The sequence below is a fragment of the Plectrocnemia conspersa genome, unplaced genomic scaffold (genome assembly GCF_051122295.1).
Source record: "Plectrocnemia conspersa isolate PC_06_02 unplaced genomic scaffold, ASM5112229v1 ptg000009l, whole genome shotgun sequence".
NCBI classification, from domain to species: Eukaryota; Metazoa; Arthropoda; class Insecta; order Trichoptera; family Polycentropodidae; genus Plectrocnemia; species Plectrocnemia conspersa.
In genome coordinates, this window is record NW_028277173.1 from 7,643,181 (window position 1) to 7,664,748 (window position 21,568).

General features: G+C 32.0%; 2 protein-coding genes across 2 annotated transcripts; one reads left to right on the top strand and one right to left on the bottom strand.

Annotated features, from left to right (window-relative positions):
- The first annotated feature begins 1,915 nt into the window (after positions 1-1,915).
- LOC148231776 (terminal nucleotidyltransferase 4B-like) lies at positions 1,916-10,318 on the top strand. Its single transcript, XM_088193500.1, has 4 exons — positions 1,916-2,209; positions 5,549-5,742; positions 5,866-6,713; positions 8,042-10,318. The coding sequence occupies exons 1-4, from the start codon at positions 1,950-1,952 to the stop codon at positions 8,663-8,665; spliced, it is 1,926 nt and encodes a 641-aa protein (XP_088049626.1). The 5' UTR covers positions 1,916-1,949; the 3' UTR covers positions 8,666-10,318.
- On the bottom strand, positions 10,312-21,496 carry LOC148231777 (structural maintenance of chromosomes protein 6-like). The gene is made up of 18 exons (XM_088193499.1): positions 21,360-21,496; positions 20,723-20,918; positions 20,491-20,649; positions 20,181-20,422; positions 19,439-19,689; positions 15,930-16,127; positions 15,666-15,859; positions 15,446-15,592; positions 15,045-15,374; positions 14,812-14,977; positions 14,310-14,529; positions 14,078-14,248; positions 13,816-14,003; positions 12,203-12,371; positions 12,029-12,139; positions 11,753-11,953; positions 11,558-11,691; positions 10,312-10,557 (listed from the first exon to the last, which is right to left on the bottom strand). The coding sequence occupies exons 1-18, from the start codon at positions 21,402-21,404 to the stop codon at positions 10,527-10,529; spliced, it is 3,153 nt and encodes a 1,050-aa protein (XP_088049625.1). The 5' UTR covers positions 21,405-21,496; the 3' UTR covers positions 10,312-10,526.
- Between the last annotated feature and the right edge of the window lie 72 nt (positions 21,497-21,568).

The following is a 21,568-nucleotide window of genomic DNA, read 5'->3' on the forward strand; positions in this document are numbered from 1 at the left end:
AAACTTCTAGTACTCGCTTGTACTGATCCTGCCTCGTAGTCCCTTTCACGATGTAGAGGCGTCCCACGCCCTTAGCTGAGATCACCGTCGACACCAGTATTCTAACCAGATGTTTAGCACTCTCTACATGGTAGTCCGGATGATATTTTTCTCCTGAACGTCGTCGGATGAATGAGCTTTTGTCGACTAAAATTTGAAATGTTTTTTGAAATTTGAAAAAAAAAGTCTTTATTTAAAAACGGCTCAATTTTATAAAAGTAGTCTTTACTCGACTCTAGTCCGCAACAATCATGTGTCAGTGTTTTCTGTCCCATTTCTGTGAATATGGTAATATTTTACAGTTATAAATATGTACAATCATATTAAAAACACTGGTGTAGAATGCCAAGGCAGGCCAAAGTGGCATTCCGGTACTTTAAATTGTTCGCTTTATATATTTATTTCATTTTACACATGCGTTGAATGTGATAAATTATTCTTCCAGTTTCAAAAAAATAATATTAATTTACTATGAAATTTGAAATACGGCAGATTTATTTAAATGATCAATATGTAAAATAATTGTTCCATAAAACGAATTGTTTGTGCATTACTGTTAGACAGATTTGGTGCATTGAACATCTTATGTACTACTTTCTGTAATGAATCATTTTTCGAAAAAAAAAATCTGAAGATTTATTATACATAAATGCACAAACAATTCGTTCTATGGAATGAAGTGTTTATTTTAATGCACATATCTCCCAAAATATTATTTTGTTAAGTAGCACCTTAATAGAAACAATAAGTTAGTCATTAAATGTTACATCAACTATTACATAAAATTATATTAAATGTTACATCAAAAAAATATTGTTTTTTATTTATAAATACTGCATGTTACAATAATAAAAAATACATATTACATTAAAAAGATTTTATAATAAAATACTTAAATGTTACAAAACATCCTTATATTATCTGATTTTTTTTATTCTCACAAAGACATTTCAAAAAATGAAAATGTTTAGAATTAGCAATATTGCCTATTTAAAAAAAATGCATTAAACAAATTGGTGGAGGGGTGTTAGCTTAGCGCTCCGGCATTTATTTTATTAGTACTACACTACTGATTAAAACATAAAAGTGAAATATCGAACGTAATGTTTATAAAAAATATTAAATATATAACTTATGTAGGTAGTTATATATGATTTTTATTAAACATGAACTTTTCAGGGCGTGATAAAACTTGAATTTAAGAGGAGGGGAAATTTTTAAAACGTGATCAAAAATCATATATATATGTGGAAGATTGCTTCGAAAACATCATACGATGGATATAAATAAACATTAAGTATGTAAATATTTAAATAATTGTAATGCTAATACATTAATATATTTAGTGCTTCGGATATAAAAGTAATAATAAAAAAAAATTGTGTGAATTGCAATAGTAAACAATTAACTAAATACTATTTGCAAGGATAGAGCGAATATTCTATCTTTTGTTGTTGCATTATTGAGTGTTTTTTTAGGTAGGGGACCCAACATTTGGGCCGGGTACAGGGTACACTCTAAATAAGAGTTGTGATTAAATAAATTGAACCGAAGTGGATTTAATAAGAAAAAAGTTGCAACTGCAAAGGGTTTACATTCTTACACAATACTTTTTGAAAAATATTAAATTGCAATCGCAAGGTTTTCCAGTTATGTAGTTGATAATTTGTGTATTCTGTTCTATAGAAATAAAGGCTTGAAAATAAATGCGGCATGGTCAATTGTACCACTGGACGAATCAACTGTTAATTAAAAAAGTCTGAATTAGAATATGTTAAGGGGTTAGTTTTAGCAGCAGAATATTGCGTAAATCGGCAAATGGGGTAATACGGAGTAAAAAAATGGCGTCGATTAGAATCTGGCCGAATTTTGAAGCGTGATGGCCGCGGGTGCGGGTGTCGGGCGGCGGCATGGACCCGGCGGTGGCGTGGTACCAGCCCGAGCAGGAGGGCCCCGCGAAACGCGTGTGGCTGCGCATCTGGGAGGCGGCGCCCGCCTCCGGCGCGCCCCCGTCCGGACCTGACGACGAGACTCCGCCTCCGCGTCGGCGCCCCCTCGACAACCGCGCCTCCACCTTCAACATGAACGAGAACCGACAGGCGCTCATCGGCGAGTTCGGCGGATGTCCGTGGCGACCGCCCGACTTCCGCTACTCGCAGGGTGTTCTCGGGTACCTTCCTTCCTCCTTACTTATTCTATCTTCTACTATCTTCTTTCCGGCATAGCGGATCAGCTTAATGTGTTTTAGTGTGTGAACGATAGTTACCTTAGGTTATAGTATAGTTTCGCGCCAACTCGGTATCTTCTGTCTCCCACAACTCTTGAAAAAAGTCAATCCCAATTTTCACTTGTTACTTCGATATTATTATTCTTGTAGACGACTACTTTTTATATACAATATTAAATATTCAAAATAATTTTACTGACTATTTTGTTATTATTGTAAATCCTAAATTATATAATACTTTCAAAGATAAACTTGTTAAAGTAAAAATACCACTTCTACGTGCCATTTTATTTTAACTTGATTTAATAGCGTTTCTTGGAACAACTAATTTAAATTGGAGAATATTTCTATATTCTATCGACAAACTTTATTTCAAAGATCTTTATAAATTACATCCTAAATAAAATGTCATTTAACATTCAAAGTCTGCTAAAAATTCACAGCTAATGTGCACACAGACTCAATTTATATGTGAGTCGAATATTTTCAACCATTAACCATTGTCATTATTTTATGTGTCAACATAGTATAGAAAAGTATATCCCCCCCTAGCACAGATATAAAATTTGTCAACCAATTAAATTGTCAGACTTTTGCTAACAGACTAGTCATAATTATATTATTTAGAATAAAAATATAGGAGAAAACAAATTTAAAGATATTTTTTTTATTAATCGGACATTTAATGTATTGTATTTCATTAACCCTTTCATTTTTCATATTCTATTACCTATTCGTGCCATACTTTTAAAAATATTATGGTTCAATAAATTCAAGTGATTTACAGTATACTAAATCACCATATGATTAGGCTAAAAGGTTTATGGGACCTCTAGGTGCCCAATGAGTACTTGCGATTTTCTTGATGACAAATATAGAAGCCATCCAAGGTGAAAGGGTTAATTATGAAAAATAATAACAATTAATTGACTGCTAGGCTAGAACTTGTCGGATGTTGGTTTTTAGGTGCTCAACGTTTCGTGTTTGTTGGTGTAAACATGGTTCTTAGCTTCGTAACCCCACAAAACTAAAAGTCTTCCACATCAGTATCTTCAAAACTAATCGGTTATAGTGCTTACCATTGACTGTTACAGTCCAACCTTCATTGTTTCAAAAAATAAGGCCCAATGACGCTGCCTGACCACAATGGGCACCCAAGTCACTTTTTGGGCATGCAATGGTCTTATTTATGAATCACGTGAGGATTTTCCTAGTCTCATGCGGCAATTTACTTTTAAAAATACCTAGAATGGTTCTCTTTGAAAAATCAGCATTAACTTTCTGCTGATTTAACCGCCCTACCCATGCGAACGTACGTGATACGTTCGTATGGGTATAATAAAAAATATTTGGCGACATCTTATGTTGAGAACCTTTGACTTGCAAAGGATACAAAAAAGAATCATAAATGAGTATTGTATAAAAAAATTCTGTTATAATGTAAACTAGTATTGTTATTGCGAAATCTAATGAAAAAACCCAATGTGTTTTTACCTACTTTTTGAATAATAACCCAAAGGTAAAGTGGTTTTAACACTCGATCGGTGTAAATTCTTCGCTGTGCACGGTCTCTGGGCTACAGTTGATGTGTTAACTAAATTTTATACGGGTGTCGGTGCAAGTCCCATAAGAAAAGCTACGAACACCGACAAATCGACAATTCCGGATCTTCAGCCACGCTTTCACTTACAGCAGCAATATTCTCAGCTGATGATACACAGTATCTTCAATTTTTTTTATTACGTTGCGAATTGTTCGCTCAGAAAGATGATGAAATTGACCATAATCTTCCCGTTAATTTCGATTCAGATTTCTGTAGAATCATGAACAATTTTAACGTGTTGAGCGGTGGTTAAACGATCCACTTCGTAAATGTTTCGTTGCAAACTAACATTTGACACTTTGAATATGCATGATTATTGATAGCTGTCTGGTTTACAGGGCTGCCAACATAAGAAACTCGAATTTGATCTACCTGTATCTCGCTCGCACCGAAGCTGTTGGACAGGCTAGGTGCGAGGGAGCGTTGGTCAGAACAGTGAACACCCCATGAATAACACTATTTAATTATGTGTAGGACGCGAAAGTAATGAAGCTGGAATAACACTTAGCTTGTTATGCTGACATTTGACAATGTTGTGAGCCCAAACAAACAATTTGGCCCTAAAACACTTTGATAATGCCAATGAACTGCCAATATGCGAATGACAGATCGACCAGTTGTACCATCTTCAGAGTTACAGCAATAAAAACATTTACTGTAACACTATTGCCAACTGAAAAAAATAATTCTTATCCCAAAATTACAAGCGATCTAATTTTAGTTTTTGAAAGAACGACCCGTCACAATGCTACGATAGTTCAATGATTAAATATGATTAGATATGTTAAATAATCTATATAATGTAAGTGATACAATATTGAATGACGCATCTGCAGAGATTTGTCTGATGGCAGAGATATAGAATATGTACAGATTCCAGATAGCAATTTGTAATCGTAAACAATTATTTTTGTATGTACGTTTATATAAATAATTAAATAAAAATACATTTAGAACTTTATCCAGATATCGACAGCCATATGTCACTTTGAGGTTATGTGTCAAAAACGAATGATACAATCGCCCTCATTATATGTTTCCAATCTATTTAAAAACTAATGAGAAAATATTAGACACGAATAGTATATGTAACATTAATGTACATTTAATATGTTGTCACATGACTTTCCATAGATGAATAGCGATGAATAAAATATTAATTAAAAACAGGAAAATGCCAAACTACTAACTGAAATGGCATTATTTGCAAATTATCCTATGTTTTTTTAACAAAAATATATAAGGTGACTGAAAATATCAAAGGAGGACACTAAAAATAAAATGGTCATTATTGCTACGGGAGATAAAAAAGTCGTCATGGAAATTTTTGTTAGAGGATAAATTACTGCGGGAGTTTAAAAAATTGACAATCTAACTAATCGACGGCCATGTGATTCTTTGAGGTTATGTGTCAAAACTGAATGATAAGATCGCCCTCATTAAATTTTCCCATATTATTTAAAAACTAGTGGATAATGATCGCTTAACATTCGTATATCAAATATGTGTATGTGATATGAAGTGTGAACTCCGACAAGGCTATTTTTTATTACTCAATAATATTCTTTACATTTAAAAGAGATTTAATTTGTTGATCTGCTTAAAAGTTATTGTAGGATCTTCTGAATTTTGTAGTTTTATTCGACCGTCCAAATTAATGCTATTTTAATTTGTTTCAGATTGCACGAGGAAATTGAACAGTTTTATAGATACATGTCTCCGACGGACACTGAACATTTGGTTCGCGGGCACGCAGTGCGACGCATAAGCGATGCCGTCAGACGATTGTGGTCTCACGCCAGAGTCGAAGTTTTCGGTTCATATCGGACCGGTCTTTACCTGCCCACCAGCGATATAGATTTGGTCGTTATAGGTAAAAAATCATTTTCTTTTCTCAAACGGATGTTATTCTATATGTATGTATCGGCGATGTCCTAATACGATTGCGATGTGCTTATTTAAGGAAGTGTGCACTTACATCTAAAAATGTTTTCAGGCAACTGGGAAAAACTGCCCCTCCGGACGTTGGAAAGGGAGCTGGTGGAACAGAACATCGCCGAACCGTACTCGATCAAAGTGTTAGAAAAAGCCACCGTCCCTATCGTTAAGATGACCGATAAATTTTCGGACGTCAAAGTGGACATATCTTTCAACATGTCCAGCGGTGTTAAAAGTGCCGAACTGATCAAGGAATACAAACAAAAGTATCCCGTCTTGTCCAAATTAGTCATGGTATTGAAACAGTTTTTGCTGCAGAGAGATCTGAACGAAGTTTTCACTGGTGGAATCTCTAGTTACTCGTTGATTCTCATGTGCATAAGTTTTCTGCAATTGCATCCGCGCGCCGACTGCTTCAACGAACAGTCCAACCTGGGAGTGTTGCTCATAGAATTTTTCGAATTGTACGGTCGCAAGTTTAACTATTTTAAGGCGGCGATTCGTGTCAAAAACGGAGGCTGCTACGTCTCCAAAGAAGAGATACAAAAGGAGATGATAGACGGTCATAGACCCAGTTTGTTGTGCATCGAAGACCCGCTCACGCCGGGCAACGATATAGGTCGTTCTAGTTACGGAGCGTTGCAAGTCAAATCCGCTTTCGATTATGGTTATATAGTGTTGCAGCAGGCCGTAACGCCCGCTTTAGACAATTTCATGTGGGACTGTAATAAACATTCCATTCTAGGTAGGATTATACGAATTACAGACAATGTTTTACAGTATAGGAGGTGGGTTAAGGAAACGTTCGAAGCGCAGTATTTCCACCAGCCTCTGATGCTGGCGCCTACGAGCATGTCCAGTCTCAATTCCTTGGGTAGCGACGCGAGTCACACGGACAGCGATCCGGTTAGTTTACAACGCGAAGACTCTGCGAGGCGAAAGCATGTTAATCGATATCAATATAATAAAACATATGCATTGAAACCTTATTTTATTGTTTAGCCCTTCGATTGCTAAAATATGACATGTCAGCTTTTGCTACTTGGCGAAAATTGCCAAATCGGACTTGAAGAAAGATTCAAATACAATTTTAACAGTCTGTAAGGCGTTTGCCTCGGAATATATAATTTTTTTATTGTACAGAATCGATACTCTATTAGTAATCCTAAATACTTGGCAACCAAAAGGTTGAACGAGGGTAAATCTTTAGATTTTTTATATATCCTGATAAAAACTAGGGCTTCAAACTTATTTTTTTCATTTTGGTTTTCATTCCGGTTCAATTAAAAAATATATACCGTCGACCTCCCTATGGCGTAGAGATTTGGACTTCGTTATAGGGGGGATTACCATACAAAATTTGAGGCTTAGGTTCTTTCAATTGTATTTTGTGAATTCAACGAAATCAACTTTTTCCCCCATTTTATGTATTAAATTACCTTGTATTTAGTTTGTAAAAATAAATATTTTCTTACTGTATTGTGATGAATAACCCTGAAATGTTACAGCACGGCGGCGTTTCGCCCTTCACAGAATACGTTTAACGAAGTCTAGGGACATTCAGTAACAAAAACTATGCTATACGGGGACTGCCACATACGCTATAGGGGGGTTTACCGTGTATCGTTTTTTTTTTGTCTAATCTTTGTACATGGTTAAAGTTTATTCATTATGAATTCAATGTCTACATCTGTAGAAACGGTGAATCTATGTCTTTATTACCAATGCATTACTTCTTAAAAAATCGTCTACATTTTCATCGGATGGTTCATTTTCTACTTCCTCTAAAAATGGTTATTTGTTCCAAGTATTTTTCAAATGTTGCACAGCTTGCACTTCTTGTGACTGCATGTTTGTACCGAACCATTTAGTTTAATTTAGTTCTGGTTCGAAGTTCTAATAAATTTCCGCAACGTTCTACTTCAAGATAATTTAATGATGACTAGAACTGCTCTTTGATTACAAATACATTTTTTGTTATTTACATAGGAGTGTTTCGTTTTAAAGATTTGTTTTCCTAAAATAAAACTTCACAAAACAATCTACCAAAATAGTGTTTATCAGCTTCTAGCAAAATACATAATCGAGATGAACTACTCGGCGTAAACCCAAATAAAATACAATGCAAGAATACCATATAGATCAAGATTATTTAACATGTTCTTTCTTACCTCGGAGTCTTCGAATGAATCTGCTAGTTCTTATGTCTAATGTCTGTATATATGCATTTTCAGGATTCCGAAGAGAACCACAACAGCAGGAACACGTCGCCAAACAACAACACAATCATCGCTCCGAATTATCCTCCGCCTCAAATATCCAGTCACGCGCCTTCGCCTCCCGAGCAACGGCGTGCCTCTCAACAAAACGCCATAATTCAGCACATCACTTCGAATCCGGACTACAACCCGGCGGCGACGGGAGCGATACCTATCCACTACCAACAGACTCCCCACGTACAAGAGTATTATCCTATGAGCAACGGACTCAAGGGTATCAGAACGAACGTGAGCGGAATACAAATCCCTCATTCTTCTAGTGTTAGTGAACCGGGCGGTCGTTCAAACTCAAACCGCGTCATACCGCTAAACCACACGAAACAGAAACGTTACAATAGTTCTCAAAACGTGGCTGTGCCTAAGCAAGTTAAGAGCAACGAAAATTCGATGACTGTCCACCACAGCGGGCGGCTGTCCCCGGGCAGGTACAATCACGTGCTTCAGCACGGCAACGCGCCCTTGGGCCGGCTGAACAAGAAGCGGAAGCCGTCTAGCAATCCTCACTTAGGGCCCCCGCAACAGTCGGGCGGCAGCATACCCGCCAAGAGGCCTCAAGAACTCTCAGGTCTGGGTCGATGATGTGAATTTTTTCCAGTCAATCACTCGCACGCCAGTGTTGATTGCAGAAACTGCTAACGTATTATATGAAAGTGAACTTTTTTTCACAAGACTACTTTGAAGAGTTGACGAACTATTTTTAAAATAAAATGTCCCAATGTGATAGCTGCGTATCTTAACATATGTACATTTATAATGTTCCGCGTACATTTATATTGTTTGAAAACTTAATACTCAGATTCGATACTACTCTAAGTTGGTATTTGTAATAAGTTTATATGAAAATATTTATACACGATAAGGCCATCATCTTCATGACTGACATTCTAAAACTACGCACACAACTGTGGAATTTATTTCACGCGATCTAACTTTTAAGGAATATGTAAATTGTGATTGTGTAAATTTTAATCTTATCAATATGCATATAAGTTTTATTTGATTCAACTCTATCTCAAATATCAGATAGTGAGTTGTGCTTTTTTTTTAACCATAGCATGTTTGCCATATTTATTTTGACCGATGTATTTAATAAACGACATGCTGTACATGTCGATCAAAAATACGGTTTTATAACAATATATGTTACGTTTTAATAAATATATTTAAATAAACATCCATCCATAACGACAATATTACTATTCTTTTTCGAGATTGCGCTATCGAATGCCAAATGTATAATGCCTTAACGTTCAACGTCTAAGCAATCGTAGTCTTATATATAAAAAAAGTTCGCAATAATATTTTAGTAAAAACGTCAGTTATAATTTCGATTGGCAGTTAAAAGGTCGCAAACAGCGTTATCGTCTAGTCCTGGATACGTATGCTTTAACCTGTTGATGTATGTTATTTTATTGTATAATTTAATTGTATAATACAGACGGTTACAATCATGACACTGACACTTCGAATAGTAACATCAATTCAAAGTTCAAAAGAAATCAAGTAGACATAAAGGTCGTAATCGCAAAAAAACTTGTTATATTTGTTAGTAAACTGCGTCCGATCGGGTGAATATTATTTTAGAATATACATATGTGTAATGAAATTGTGTTCATTTTACATTTTTTAAAAAATCCAAAAAAATTGAAAAACATTAAATTAAAAAAAAAAAGTTATGCTTACATATTTATTTTACGCTTAAGTTTTACCGAAACCGAAAAGCATTAATGATTACCGGAAGTAGTGATTTGATCTATGATAATTGTAAATGTAAACGACTGAGTTTGACGCGTGTCATTTTTTCGTCGCCGACATGAACTTTTAATCGGTGCCAGTATGCTGACGAGCGCGACGAATATCTCGGTTTTATATTTGCTATGCAAATAAATTGATTTATATTGTTGATCTTAGTTATTTTGATATTTATTATTGTTTTCTATTTTGTAATTGATTTTTTTTTTTTGCAAAATATTTTGGCATTCTATAAATGTTTTCATTTTATTATTCCGGCAACATTTTCGTTTAATAAGAACATACTGCTGTGGGATATAATGTATATTTTTATTGTATAAAAAATAATTAATTGTAATAAAATCATTTGTATATAAGTCAAACAAAAAAAGTTCAAAAGTCGATGTAAATAATGTACTTCTTTAAAAATGAGTCCTACTTTTTGAAATATAATTTTTCTTAAGGAAGAATCAATGTATAATAAAAAAAAAACATTGAAAATTTAGTTTTATTTATTGTCTATATTAACATAATATATTTTATTAATAATATACATGCACAATTATTTAAAAATATATACATTATTATTTGATACTCTCCGACAATACCACCGAATAACTAAAATAATTGTGGGGTAATTCACGGTAAAATATTCAACATAACATCATGCATGAAAGATCTATAATACATATAAAAACCAAAAATAATTTTAGTCTTGTCTTCTAACAGGATCTGCCAACCTGTAACAATCATACGGTCATTATGTTTAATATAAAAATACACCAATAATAATAATATAAACTCTGAGAAAACGCATTTGAATAATTATGAACTTTGATTTAACTAAGATCATAAGTCTAGAATATGTACATTACAAAGTCTGAATTTTGTTTAAAAGTAAATGAAAATATTTGTAATATGTGGTACACGTGGATTAAGAATTAACACATCAAATACCATGTGCATTTCATTTCAACTCCATACAAAATAAAACACGTTCAACTGCATTATATATTTAACTAAAGAATTGAGAAAAATATTTAAAAAAATCTTTGCATTTATAAGTAATGAAACACATTTCAAATCCCTTTTTTATTACTTACATTCCATCACCATCTATCAGTCTTCCTACATACATTCATTAATCCCTAACTTATTTTAAAGATCTTCACGGTTTTCCTGCCAGTGGTTTATTATTTATTTTATCGTTACGCGATCCACAGTTTGACATTTACTGATCTTACCGTCGCAAATACATAAATTGACTTTAAAAAGTTGATTATTTAAAAAACAAGTTATTCTCTTAATTATCGAAAATAAGTTGTAGTATTCAATATGTTATTTTCAACATGCTTAGGAAATCAAAATAGGATAATTGTCGATAAAATCTCGAATATTGTTCGTTGCATTTACAAAAAAACGGCGTTTTAGCAACTGATTAAAAGGAATGACAAAGGACTGGGCTATTTATCTCCTTGCAAAAACAATTAACTCGTGTAAGAATCAATGTTGCATAAATCGCCGACAAATTTAAGTGATTTTCTCAGAACAAATCGAACTTTCACTCACGCACACAAAGAAAAAGATGCCTGAGTAAAATTAAATCAGAACTGATGAAAAATAAGTTAAGCTGAGATTCTCACGCAAAAAAGAAAATTAAATCCCATTATCATTTCTCTTTTTAGCAATAATATCAATTTTTTTTTATATTAATATCATGATATATAATGAATTTTATACCTGTGTATTTTAACACTGTCACTACCCATTATTGTGGACGTGTCTTGAGGAGTTAAAAAGACAAACTGCGTATTATAGCATTTTTTGGCATGGTCTATCAACAGATCCATGGTGATTTTTCTATTAACGTTATCCTAAAATCAAAAATTCATTTTAATAAAACAAAAAAGACAAACTGATTGATAACAAGCATACCATAAAAACATCAAACTCGTCTAAAAAGTAAAACGGCAAGTCCATGCAGTCCCATAAGGCCATAATGAATGCGACAGTAGCGTATGATCTCTCGCCTCCAGACAACGAACTAGTCGTGTTAGCTTTCCTAATCTTGGCTGAATCGCGGCCTGTGCAAAATATCTCTAAGGTACGCTTTTCTTTATCAATTTTTAAATCCCCCTAAAAGATACATTTAATATATTAATAAAAATTATGCATATTTGTCATTAAATTAACGGATCATATTTAACATACCGAATAGCTTCTCAATCGTAGGATCGAAGTAAAAAAGTACTTTGCCCTATTGAACGTCAAATCTTCGACCGACATCGCGAAATGCAGATGATCTTTCACAGTTTTCTGTAACTGTTTAATTACAAAATTATATAGAGAAAAGTTTAAGAATTTAACACAACCCTTGACACTCACTTCGTTGATCAAATTTAACAATAGTTTTAATGTTTCGAACGTATTCTGTCTCAATTTACTTTTTTCCAAAAGCAGTGTGCTGAGTTGTTCTTTATTTGGTGCATTTTTGTTGAGGGACTTTAACCTCGCTTTTAATTTATCTATTTCCGAAGAGACTACGTTTTTATCCCTGAAATTTTTAGAGCAATTTATACATATTAATCAATTATCAAAAACCTCAGCAGTTCAATATTATTAACAAAAAAGAACGTCATTATTATCTCCCGTAATAATATTTTTTCTGGCTGCGTCTATCTTAAATGCATAAAAATTTAAATGATAAATGAGTCAAGAATATTATAGCTTATTACAAAAGCATATGTAATTTAATCAGTCCAAAATATAGAAGCACTGATATCGGTGGAAAGAGAATTTATTGCTACTGATTAAAACTAAGGAAAGTTGTGATTAATATTTTTTAAATGCTACTGTAAAAAGGACTAATACGGTCAAATACAACATATTAAGCCTATGTGTTTTTGTACAATCTAAATACAGCAATACAGTAAGCCCCCATTATAGCAAAGTTTCCTATAGCATATGCTGTAGTCCCTCCTATAGCGTTCCCCCATATAGCATAGTTTTTGTTACTATTTGTCCCTTTATACTCAACATTAAAATGTTAGTGCATTTAAAATAATATGTAATCTTTCTAAGCTTAGCAATTTTTTTATTTCAAAATGTAAATACAAAACCCATGTAAATATAATAATTTATACAGAGCGATCTGCTGAATTAAAAAAAAAACATTTAGAAAAATGTCAAGCACCATATTATAAAATTCGAGAAGAAATGCAGACAGAAAACAATAAAGAAAATTATCCTATTATTAAATGAAAGTGATGATGAAATTAAGGTATTCAAAAGTTCTCGATGGAATGTGATATTAGATTACACTGACAGTAATTAAATGCATAAATACAAGAATTAAGATGTTTAACTTTTTTCATTATAATTTTTTCTTAATATAATTAATAGGTTTTTATTAATATCCTAAAATAAGACATACTGCAGAAAAAGTTTGATAATTTATATTTATTTTTTATTATTTATTCATTGTAGGCTTACGCATTTAAAAAAAAATTCTCAAAAAACTGTTGCATTTGACTCCCCTGGCACTCGCAAAATCAAGAACATTCTTCGCACATGCGTGTCGCAATAAGAACACGTGCACTTGTTTATAAAGTAAATGCAAGGTCATTTAATACATACAAAATGGGGGGAAAAGTTTGATTTGCTGATTTCGTTTAATTCACAAAATACAGTTGAAAGAACCTAACCTCAAATTTTGTATGGGTGCCCAGTCCCCTATAACGAAGTCCCAATCTCTACGCTATAGGGGGGTCGACTGTATAATTCGAAAGAGTTTTATGTTCCAGAGGATTACGATAAAATACAGCACAAAGGTTAGCGAGCAAACCGATTAAAGCATAGTGGCGGTCACATGTGTTACACAGAATTTTAATGGCGAGATGGAAATTCCGACAAGTTGTCCAATTTTTTTTTATATTAAACTAATCTCATCTATGCCTAATCTTCAAACTTTGAATAAGTATAGCACTTTGTAATAATACCTGGGGTCTGTTATTCTAGGACAAAGCATCTCAGCATCACGAATCTTTTTAAAAATAACATCTCGTATTTTAATTATGTAATCGTACAACTTATCGAGAGTTTCGTTTTCTTTTTGCAACCTATTTTCCAACACGGAATGGTCTATTTTGTTTTTTTCGAAATCCAAACTTTTTTGTCTAATCTTCGACTGTAACAGTAAAAATTTTTATAAAAATCGTTAAATATTCATAATAAATAAGATAGTCATATCCACATGCTCACAGTTAAAGCAGATATCACGTCTTCGATCGACCTCTTCTTCGACCTCGCAAGCGCAACAGAAGATTCTAAATCTATCATTGTTTGTCGACACGTCTGCTCTTCTCTGACAAGTGCGGCTTCTTCTTCCTTGAATTTAGATATTTTTGAACTAGCTAATTCTAACTCTTCGTTCTAAACAAACAAATAATTATAAATAACGGCATATGAACATTATAAATTTGAGCTGACGTACCAAGAGTCGGATGTGTCCACTTTCTAGATGGCGTAAACTTGATTCTAACTTCGCCAAATTTGATTCGATCGACTGAATCCCGCTAGTCAACTTGCGAAGGCGAGTATCCAGCTCGCCCTCTGACTTTCTTAACTGATTTCTAGATGTGTTCATTTCGTTCAAATCTCTTCTCACCTTTTGGGTTTCTCTTTCGGCCTCATTAATCTCGCTTTGTATTTGACTAAAAAAAGAACGGTTTTCATTTATCCAATTGCACTTTCAATAAATTAATCGAATGATGGGTATTAAAACAGTAATGCCTATATGATAATTTATTTATGTCTCTCATACACTAACAATAATGACTCACGAATAGGCAATTTACTGTGATAATGTAATAAATGAGCAGCACGAAATATTATTATGAATCTTCCTTGGGCAGTAAATATACAAATTTTTAGCACCTATTTTGAAAACAATGGAAATATTTTATTACTGATTTAAAGGCCCTCTCATTACGTACATTTTCCTCTCTTGCATGTTGACCTGCAAATACTTAGATGGCCGACTTAAGCCACCGTACGATCTATAATTGGGTGCGGGATAAAATTCCTGCGAATCCTGCGTAACGATCTTCATACAATTTCTAGGCACATTGTTAATATCAGACGCCAATCTCGTCGCTTCGTCTAAAAGGTAAAAACAAACGATAGAATCGTTCATTGGTAACAGTAAAATGATTAAACACGCTAATACCTTGAGTAGGGACCAGTAAAGTGGACTCTACTCTTAAACTGTCAATCACAAAGTTGGCAATTACAGGTTCTTCTATTTCGAGGCAGTTGAGAGCGCTGATACAGCCCGGTGGCTCTTCGACTGCTGTCCTCGACACGTTATGTACTTGATTAATAAATTTACTTGTCCACACTGTCGGTTTTTTGACACCCGGTCTATAAATTTGGTTTATAATCGATATTAACTTCCTCGAATCTTGTTCGTTGTTAACGCAAAACGTTGTGATGTGGCCTCCAATGATATGCTCTAAAGTAGAAGTCCACTTTTTATCGCGAACTTTCAAAAAAAACCCTGAAAAATTCATAGCATATAAATAATTTAAATATCGTTTGGAATAAAAATGAAAATAAATTAATGCACACCGATTGGTCCTTGAGGCATTATGCTGAATTCTCGTCTGTTATTTGCAGCATTCACAGCTTTGACCAAATCGATCATGTTGCTACCGTACATTGCCAAATTGTCCTTGCCCCTGACACTCAATTCGTTAAATTGAGATTTTAATTTATCTGAAACGATTGCAGATCGATAGGTAAAATTCGTTCCAAAGATTGATTTATAAGCCACTTAACAAAAAATTACTTAGTTGTCCCAGCAAACGGTTTTGACTCATGATTAAATTTTCATATTCCGACTGACTGTGTGATGAAGCATTACGTATCTGAAACAACTCGTTAGTGAGAGTATTTTTTCTAGCTACAGCTTCTTGTAATTGATTGGACAATTCTTCCATTTTATTTTCCATGTTCTCAGCTTCGTTAGCTCTGTTCATTTTCCTGTGAATTATAATAAGTAAATGGATATTATTTGAGTAAAATAATAATGCAATTAAAAATATGCAATTACACTGCAACACTAATCTCTGTAGACAGGTCAATGATATTTGTATTTTCTTTAAGCATCTGTTCCTTCTTCTTCTGAACGTTCTGCATACTCAATTTCCACACCGATTTTACCTTATGGATAGCATTAGCCTTTTCTGACAATTCATTGCCTACGACAACATTATCCACTTGCAGAGTCTCAATTTGAGCCTTTAATTCCCTGAAAATATGGTATATTTTAAATAAAACTGCGTATCTAAGCATATTCTATAATAAAGATCGACCGAACATTAGGTTTTACTTAAAAATATAATTTTACATTTAGTTAGTGTACAATATTTTACAATAATTATAACTATTGAGTTAATTTTTATAATCTACCTGATTTATAAATAATTATCAAACACATATTCAGTATATGTTTGAACTCCATTGAGTTCTTATTTTTCATTAGAAAACACCAACGTTTTTTATTGTAATCTTTCGATTATTTCAATATTTGAATTTTTGGTTGTACGCCAGGTTTTGTTAACACATTGAATAATATTATTTCAACATCATAAAAAGAAAAAAACAAACATTAAACTGCATATTTACTGTAACGTACTTATTGAACCTTTTAGCTAAGATGTCATTAACCCAGACGTATATATTTTTCACTGGCAGCTCCTATGTCCATAACGTCTGGATATTTTTTCTCAAATTAATTAAAATTAATAGCATTATGAATAAAATAAATAAATAAAACGTATTTTAACCACTTGAACGCCAGCGACTCACTGGTAAGTCACTTGTTGATTATTTTTTTTAAGCAAATTGATTTTTTAAAATAAATTAACGAATTTTATTTTTATTATTCAAGATTATTACACTAACTTCATTTATCACTAAGCCGAGTATTTTATATTTATTTTTAGAAAAAAGTAACTGACATTTAAAGAGTTAAATATTTCACTAAATATATAAATATATAATATTAGTACATTTTTTGAATTAATATGAATTGAATTCCATTAAATTATAAAAATTAAATTTCTATAAAAAAAATATTTTTAAAATTAATATAATACTATTTATATTATAAACATATTATTTAATTTTTAAGTTAATTCTGTCAAAATAAATTTCATATGAAAGGTGTATATAAAAGAAATAGTTTTTTCTTATTATATTTAATGATCATTAAATTACCTAATTAAATATATTCATTTAAAATGCCTTGGACTTTTGTCAAAACTTATTAAAAAAACTTTGGACTACAGAGGGTTTATATCATATTAACTAAGATATTTAAAAAATATTGATATAGGTAATAAACATATTTCAAGTCTCTCTTTTATTACATACATACATCCCGACACCATCTATTGGCTTTCTTACGCATATTCATCAATCCCTAACTTATTTTAAAGTTCTTACGAAATTTTTCTTGCTATATGATCCATTGTTTAACGTTTAACGATTTACTATGAAAAAATTGCATTCCAAATTTTACTTTAACACATTGAATACTGGGCATTATTCCTAAAAATGGAGCCGTGCGGCGGGGATTATTTGCGAAAATTAGGATACAAACTTATTTTTTTTAAAACATCGTAACTCTAAAATTAGTCAAGGTTTTAACGTCAAATTTTAAAAACAGATTTATGATAATCGTTTTTTTGTATTCGCAATGATAAAATCAGTAAACGTCAAACTGTGGATCGCGTAACATTAAAATAAAATATAATTTTTAGTTTAGAATAACCAAATATATATATTTTTGAATAAAAACAATAAAGATAATAATAAAATGATGATAAAATACTGTTGTATATAATAAAAACCGAAAATATCTAATTTTGTGACCTATACAATCAATTCAAAATTTTTAACACTTGACGGTCAAGTTACGCAGCGATATTTGCACGACACCCAACTGTCCAATTTCGAACAAACGTAACGTTTGCCTATGGCTAAATGTAATCTTTTATTGTTTATGTATTATTATTTTATATTTCTGTTATAATTTATGTATTATTATTTTATATAGTATATTTAATACAATTAAAAATTATCAGTGATTCTAAACATTTTATTGCTTTAATATTATATATTCACCACTTTTTGTATTTTTACCACACGGTACGCAATGTGTTAAAATAATGAAAAACGCGCACTTACTGTATACTTCGCATCCAATAAAGACTCGAACCACCAATGTGCTTGGATAGTTACACAAATTAAAGTCCTAATTTTTGCAAATAATCCCCGCCGCACGCTCCATTTTTAGGAATAATGCCCGGTATTCAATGTGTTGGTAATTGAAAACATGTTGAGAACAGTTTATTTAATTTGAACAGATCGGGATCATTTCAGGTCTAAATATTATAAAATATCACATTTGGGATTGATGAATCTGCATTTAAATGCCCACGATACCTCTACATACATATATATATATAACAGAAAATAATGATAAATAAAAAACATTATATTTTATATTATAAAAATATGAATTTGATTTACTGTAATTTATTTCTTAGAAAATAGTATCAATAAATTAAGGAGTACGAAATAAATAAGCATTACAAAAATATATTGTAAACCTAACAAAATATAATAATGCAAAAACTTGTAAAATAAATTAACGCAATTAAAAGTTGAGAATCACTGATTATTTTGTTATAATGCTTCGGGTTGATAATATGTACTTAGATATTAGGTCTAGCTCAACATTTCTTTTTTTTATGCGGTTACCTTTGAATATTTTGGGTTTTTTATAATTTTGTAGATAAGAATTTCAAGAAACATATCTCTAAAAAAATTACCATCTTTACCTGAATCAAACCGATAAGGTGGGGTTTTTCGTTAACATTTTTATAACAGCGTGCGCTTAGCCTAACGGAAACGTACATTTGTTCGAAATTGGACGGTTGGGTGTCTTGCGAATATCGCCGCGTAAATCGACCGTTAAGTGTTAAAAATTATTTAAATATATTTATATATTATTGATACGTGATTCGCAATTTGGTATTGAGTGATTTCACTATTTCTAATAAATAATATGTGAGATAATTCCATAGAAAAAATTGTATATCTATATGTAAACATACATCTTGAAACGAATTTATTTTACCCAAGTTATGAGCCTCTGGAATTTAGAATTTCTACTCTTTTCAACTATTTTTAGTTAATATGATATTAGTAACATCTGTAGGTAAATCCCTAAATAAATACGTTACAGTAAATACGCAGTTTACGTGGGTTTTTTTCGTATGAAGTTAAAATGACGAAACGCACAAATTTGTGCACACCGACGCAACGGAAGGTTTCTGAAACGCACAAATTTGTGCACACCGTACGCAATGAGTTAAAACGTGAACTATTAAAAAAATTATTTCTTTAATTATCGTAAATAAGTTGTGGTATTTAATCTGCTAATAACATAAATCAATATAAAAAAAAAACTTTTGCATGCAATATAAGATTATGTAAATAATTTTTGTTCGGCAGTTTCGGTTAATCGTTATTTTGTAATATTAAAATTACCGTATTTCTTCATTGTGTTGGTCGTGAGCGCTGTCAAAATTTATCTTCTTTCCCTTAATTTTGTTGATCTTTTCTTCTTGCTTCGCATGCTCATTTTTAATTTTCTGCAACGACGCTTCAAATTCAGCAATCTCGCTCCAATAAAATTCATTCTCCACATCATTCAATTGATTTTCAATCTCATCCTGCGATTGCAGTTGTTCGTATTGCAATTTTAATGTATCCACTTCCTTTTCCAACTCTGTAAAAGCCTACAATAAACGTATAAAAATATAATAAAACACATAATCTGCAGGCCGATTTTGCACGAGCGCTTTTACGTAAAGGATTTAGACTGGAGATTTTACTCGCATACATAAATTTTAACCTCTTCTCTTCTAACTAGGAAATTTATATTTTGTGAATTCTCATTTTGAAAATCATCAAATTTCTCGGAAAAATTATCATAGCCTTTTTTTGTTAAAAATTAAATTTGTACGAATATTTTTAAATGTTTATGTTTTTATATCACTGCTTAAGAAAGGGCGAGTCTGTGCAAAAAGTTTTTTAAACAATTTTTAAAAAAGTACTGCAACCAAAAAGTAAACTTATATTTTTATTATAATTTTTTGGGACATAAATATGATTTTTAATAGTTCACCAATAAATGGTACTTTACAAAAACGAGTACCTCTGTGGAGATATCAGGTTTTGTATATAAAAAATGTTTTTTTTTGTAGTGTAAATAATAAAAATAGCTCACCTCTTTTTTTTTGCTCAGTATATTTTTCGATCTAACGCAGTTGTTGAAAGCTTTGTTATAATTCTGTAGAATTACATCCATATTCGTCGCTCTTCTGAAAAGACTGTATTTTAGCTTAGAATCGGCGGCGTGAAAATTTCTAGCATCATCTTGATTGAGCACACAGACTGGATTATCGACTTGAATATTGTGCACCGTACAAATCATGAAGACTTCGTCGTGTTTAGTTGTTATAACTTCGCCTAAAAATTATATATTATTATTTGCGAAAGTATATATACTTTCGCAAATTAAATGTAATATAACATACCAGATGTGCTTTTAATTTTGTAATTGGAAGCGCCTGAGGAATGGATTATCCTGATAATTGTAATCGTATCTCCATATACGTCACGTTTGTATGCATGTGGAGTATTATTTTTTATCTTTATTTCAATCGAAGCTGAATTTGCGCCCTTTTTGATAAAAGCTATAAAATAAAGTCAAATAACATAAATGTCATATAGTAGAAGTTTTTATAAAAGTATGTATCCAAAAGTTACATTTCAGACTATTTCCTCTGTTAGTAGCAGCAGCTCTAGCGCCTAGTCCGACGACAAGCGCCGTTAAAATGGCACTCTTTCCGCTGCCATTTCGACCGATGACGAAATTTATATTTTTGTGGAAATCTATCTCCAAGTAATCATGGCAAAAGAAGTTTTTTACTGCAACGCTTTCGATTGCACCATCTAAATCCCTCTGAGAACAATAAATCATTTCAGAAAATTTAATATAAATTTTCAATTAAGAGAAATAATAAGTATGGTATTTTTATTTTTATTTATATAAAATAAAATTTTAATAATTTAACGCTCCTTATTTGAATGCTTCGTTGTTAAACAATATATACAAACACCGTAAACACATTTTGAGGTTATGATACATTATTATGAATCTGAATCAGTTAGTACTCCGTAGTTTGGTTTAATTTAAAAAATGTGATATTGAAAAAGCGGTAGCTTGGTCAATTTTAGGTGATTTAGATGTTATGAAATCATATAAAAAACCTTTCAACAGAACTGTCATTCAATATTTTTGTTTACTATATTTTAAACTGGCGATTGGTGGAAATGTCTTTAGCCGAAAATATTTTATACCTATACATACATGTACAGGAATATTGAAATTATATTTACTAACCAATTTATTTCCCTCGCCAGAGCAATCCATCTCGCTGTCCTCCATTGTTGATGGAAAAAATTCTACTTTTTTTGGCGGTTAGAATGTTGCCAGTCTAATAATATATTTTTTACCTAAAATTGTTCTTACAAATAAACATAGGTTCATTATATTTTATAATACATACTATTAAAATATAAATGTATTTTTAATTAAATTACAACTTTATA

What these genes read in the sequence shown, in the direction of transcription:
- LOC148231776 (XM_088193500.1), top strand. Translation starts at nt 1,950, where the DNA reads ATGGACCCGGCGGTGGCGTGGTACCAGCCCGAGCAGGAGGGCCCCGCG. An exon ending in TACTCGCAGGGTGTTCTCGG is followed by an intron (nt 2,210 to 5,548) that starts GTACCTTCCTTC and finishes AATTTGTTTCAG; the next exon opens with ATTGCACGAGGAAATTGAAC. An exon ending in TATAGATTTGGTCGTTATAG is followed by an intron (nt 5,743 to 5,865) that starts GTAAAAAATCAT and finishes AAATGTTTTCAG; the next exon opens with GCAACTGGGAAAAACTGCCC.
- LOC148231777 (XM_088193499.1), bottom strand. Translation starts at nt 21,404, where the DNA reads ATGGAGGACAGCGAGATGGATTGCTCTGGCGAGGGAAATAAATTG. An exon ending in CAGAGGAAATAGTCTGAAAT is followed by an intron (nt 20,650 to 20,722) that starts GTAACTTTTGGA and finishes TTTATTTTATAG; the next exon opens with CTTTTATCAAAAAGGGCGCA. An exon ending in CCGTTTGCTGGGACAACTAA is followed by an intron (nt 15,593 to 15,665) that starts GTAATTTTTTGT and finishes CAATCGTTTCAG; the next exon opens with ATAAATTAAAATCTCAATTT.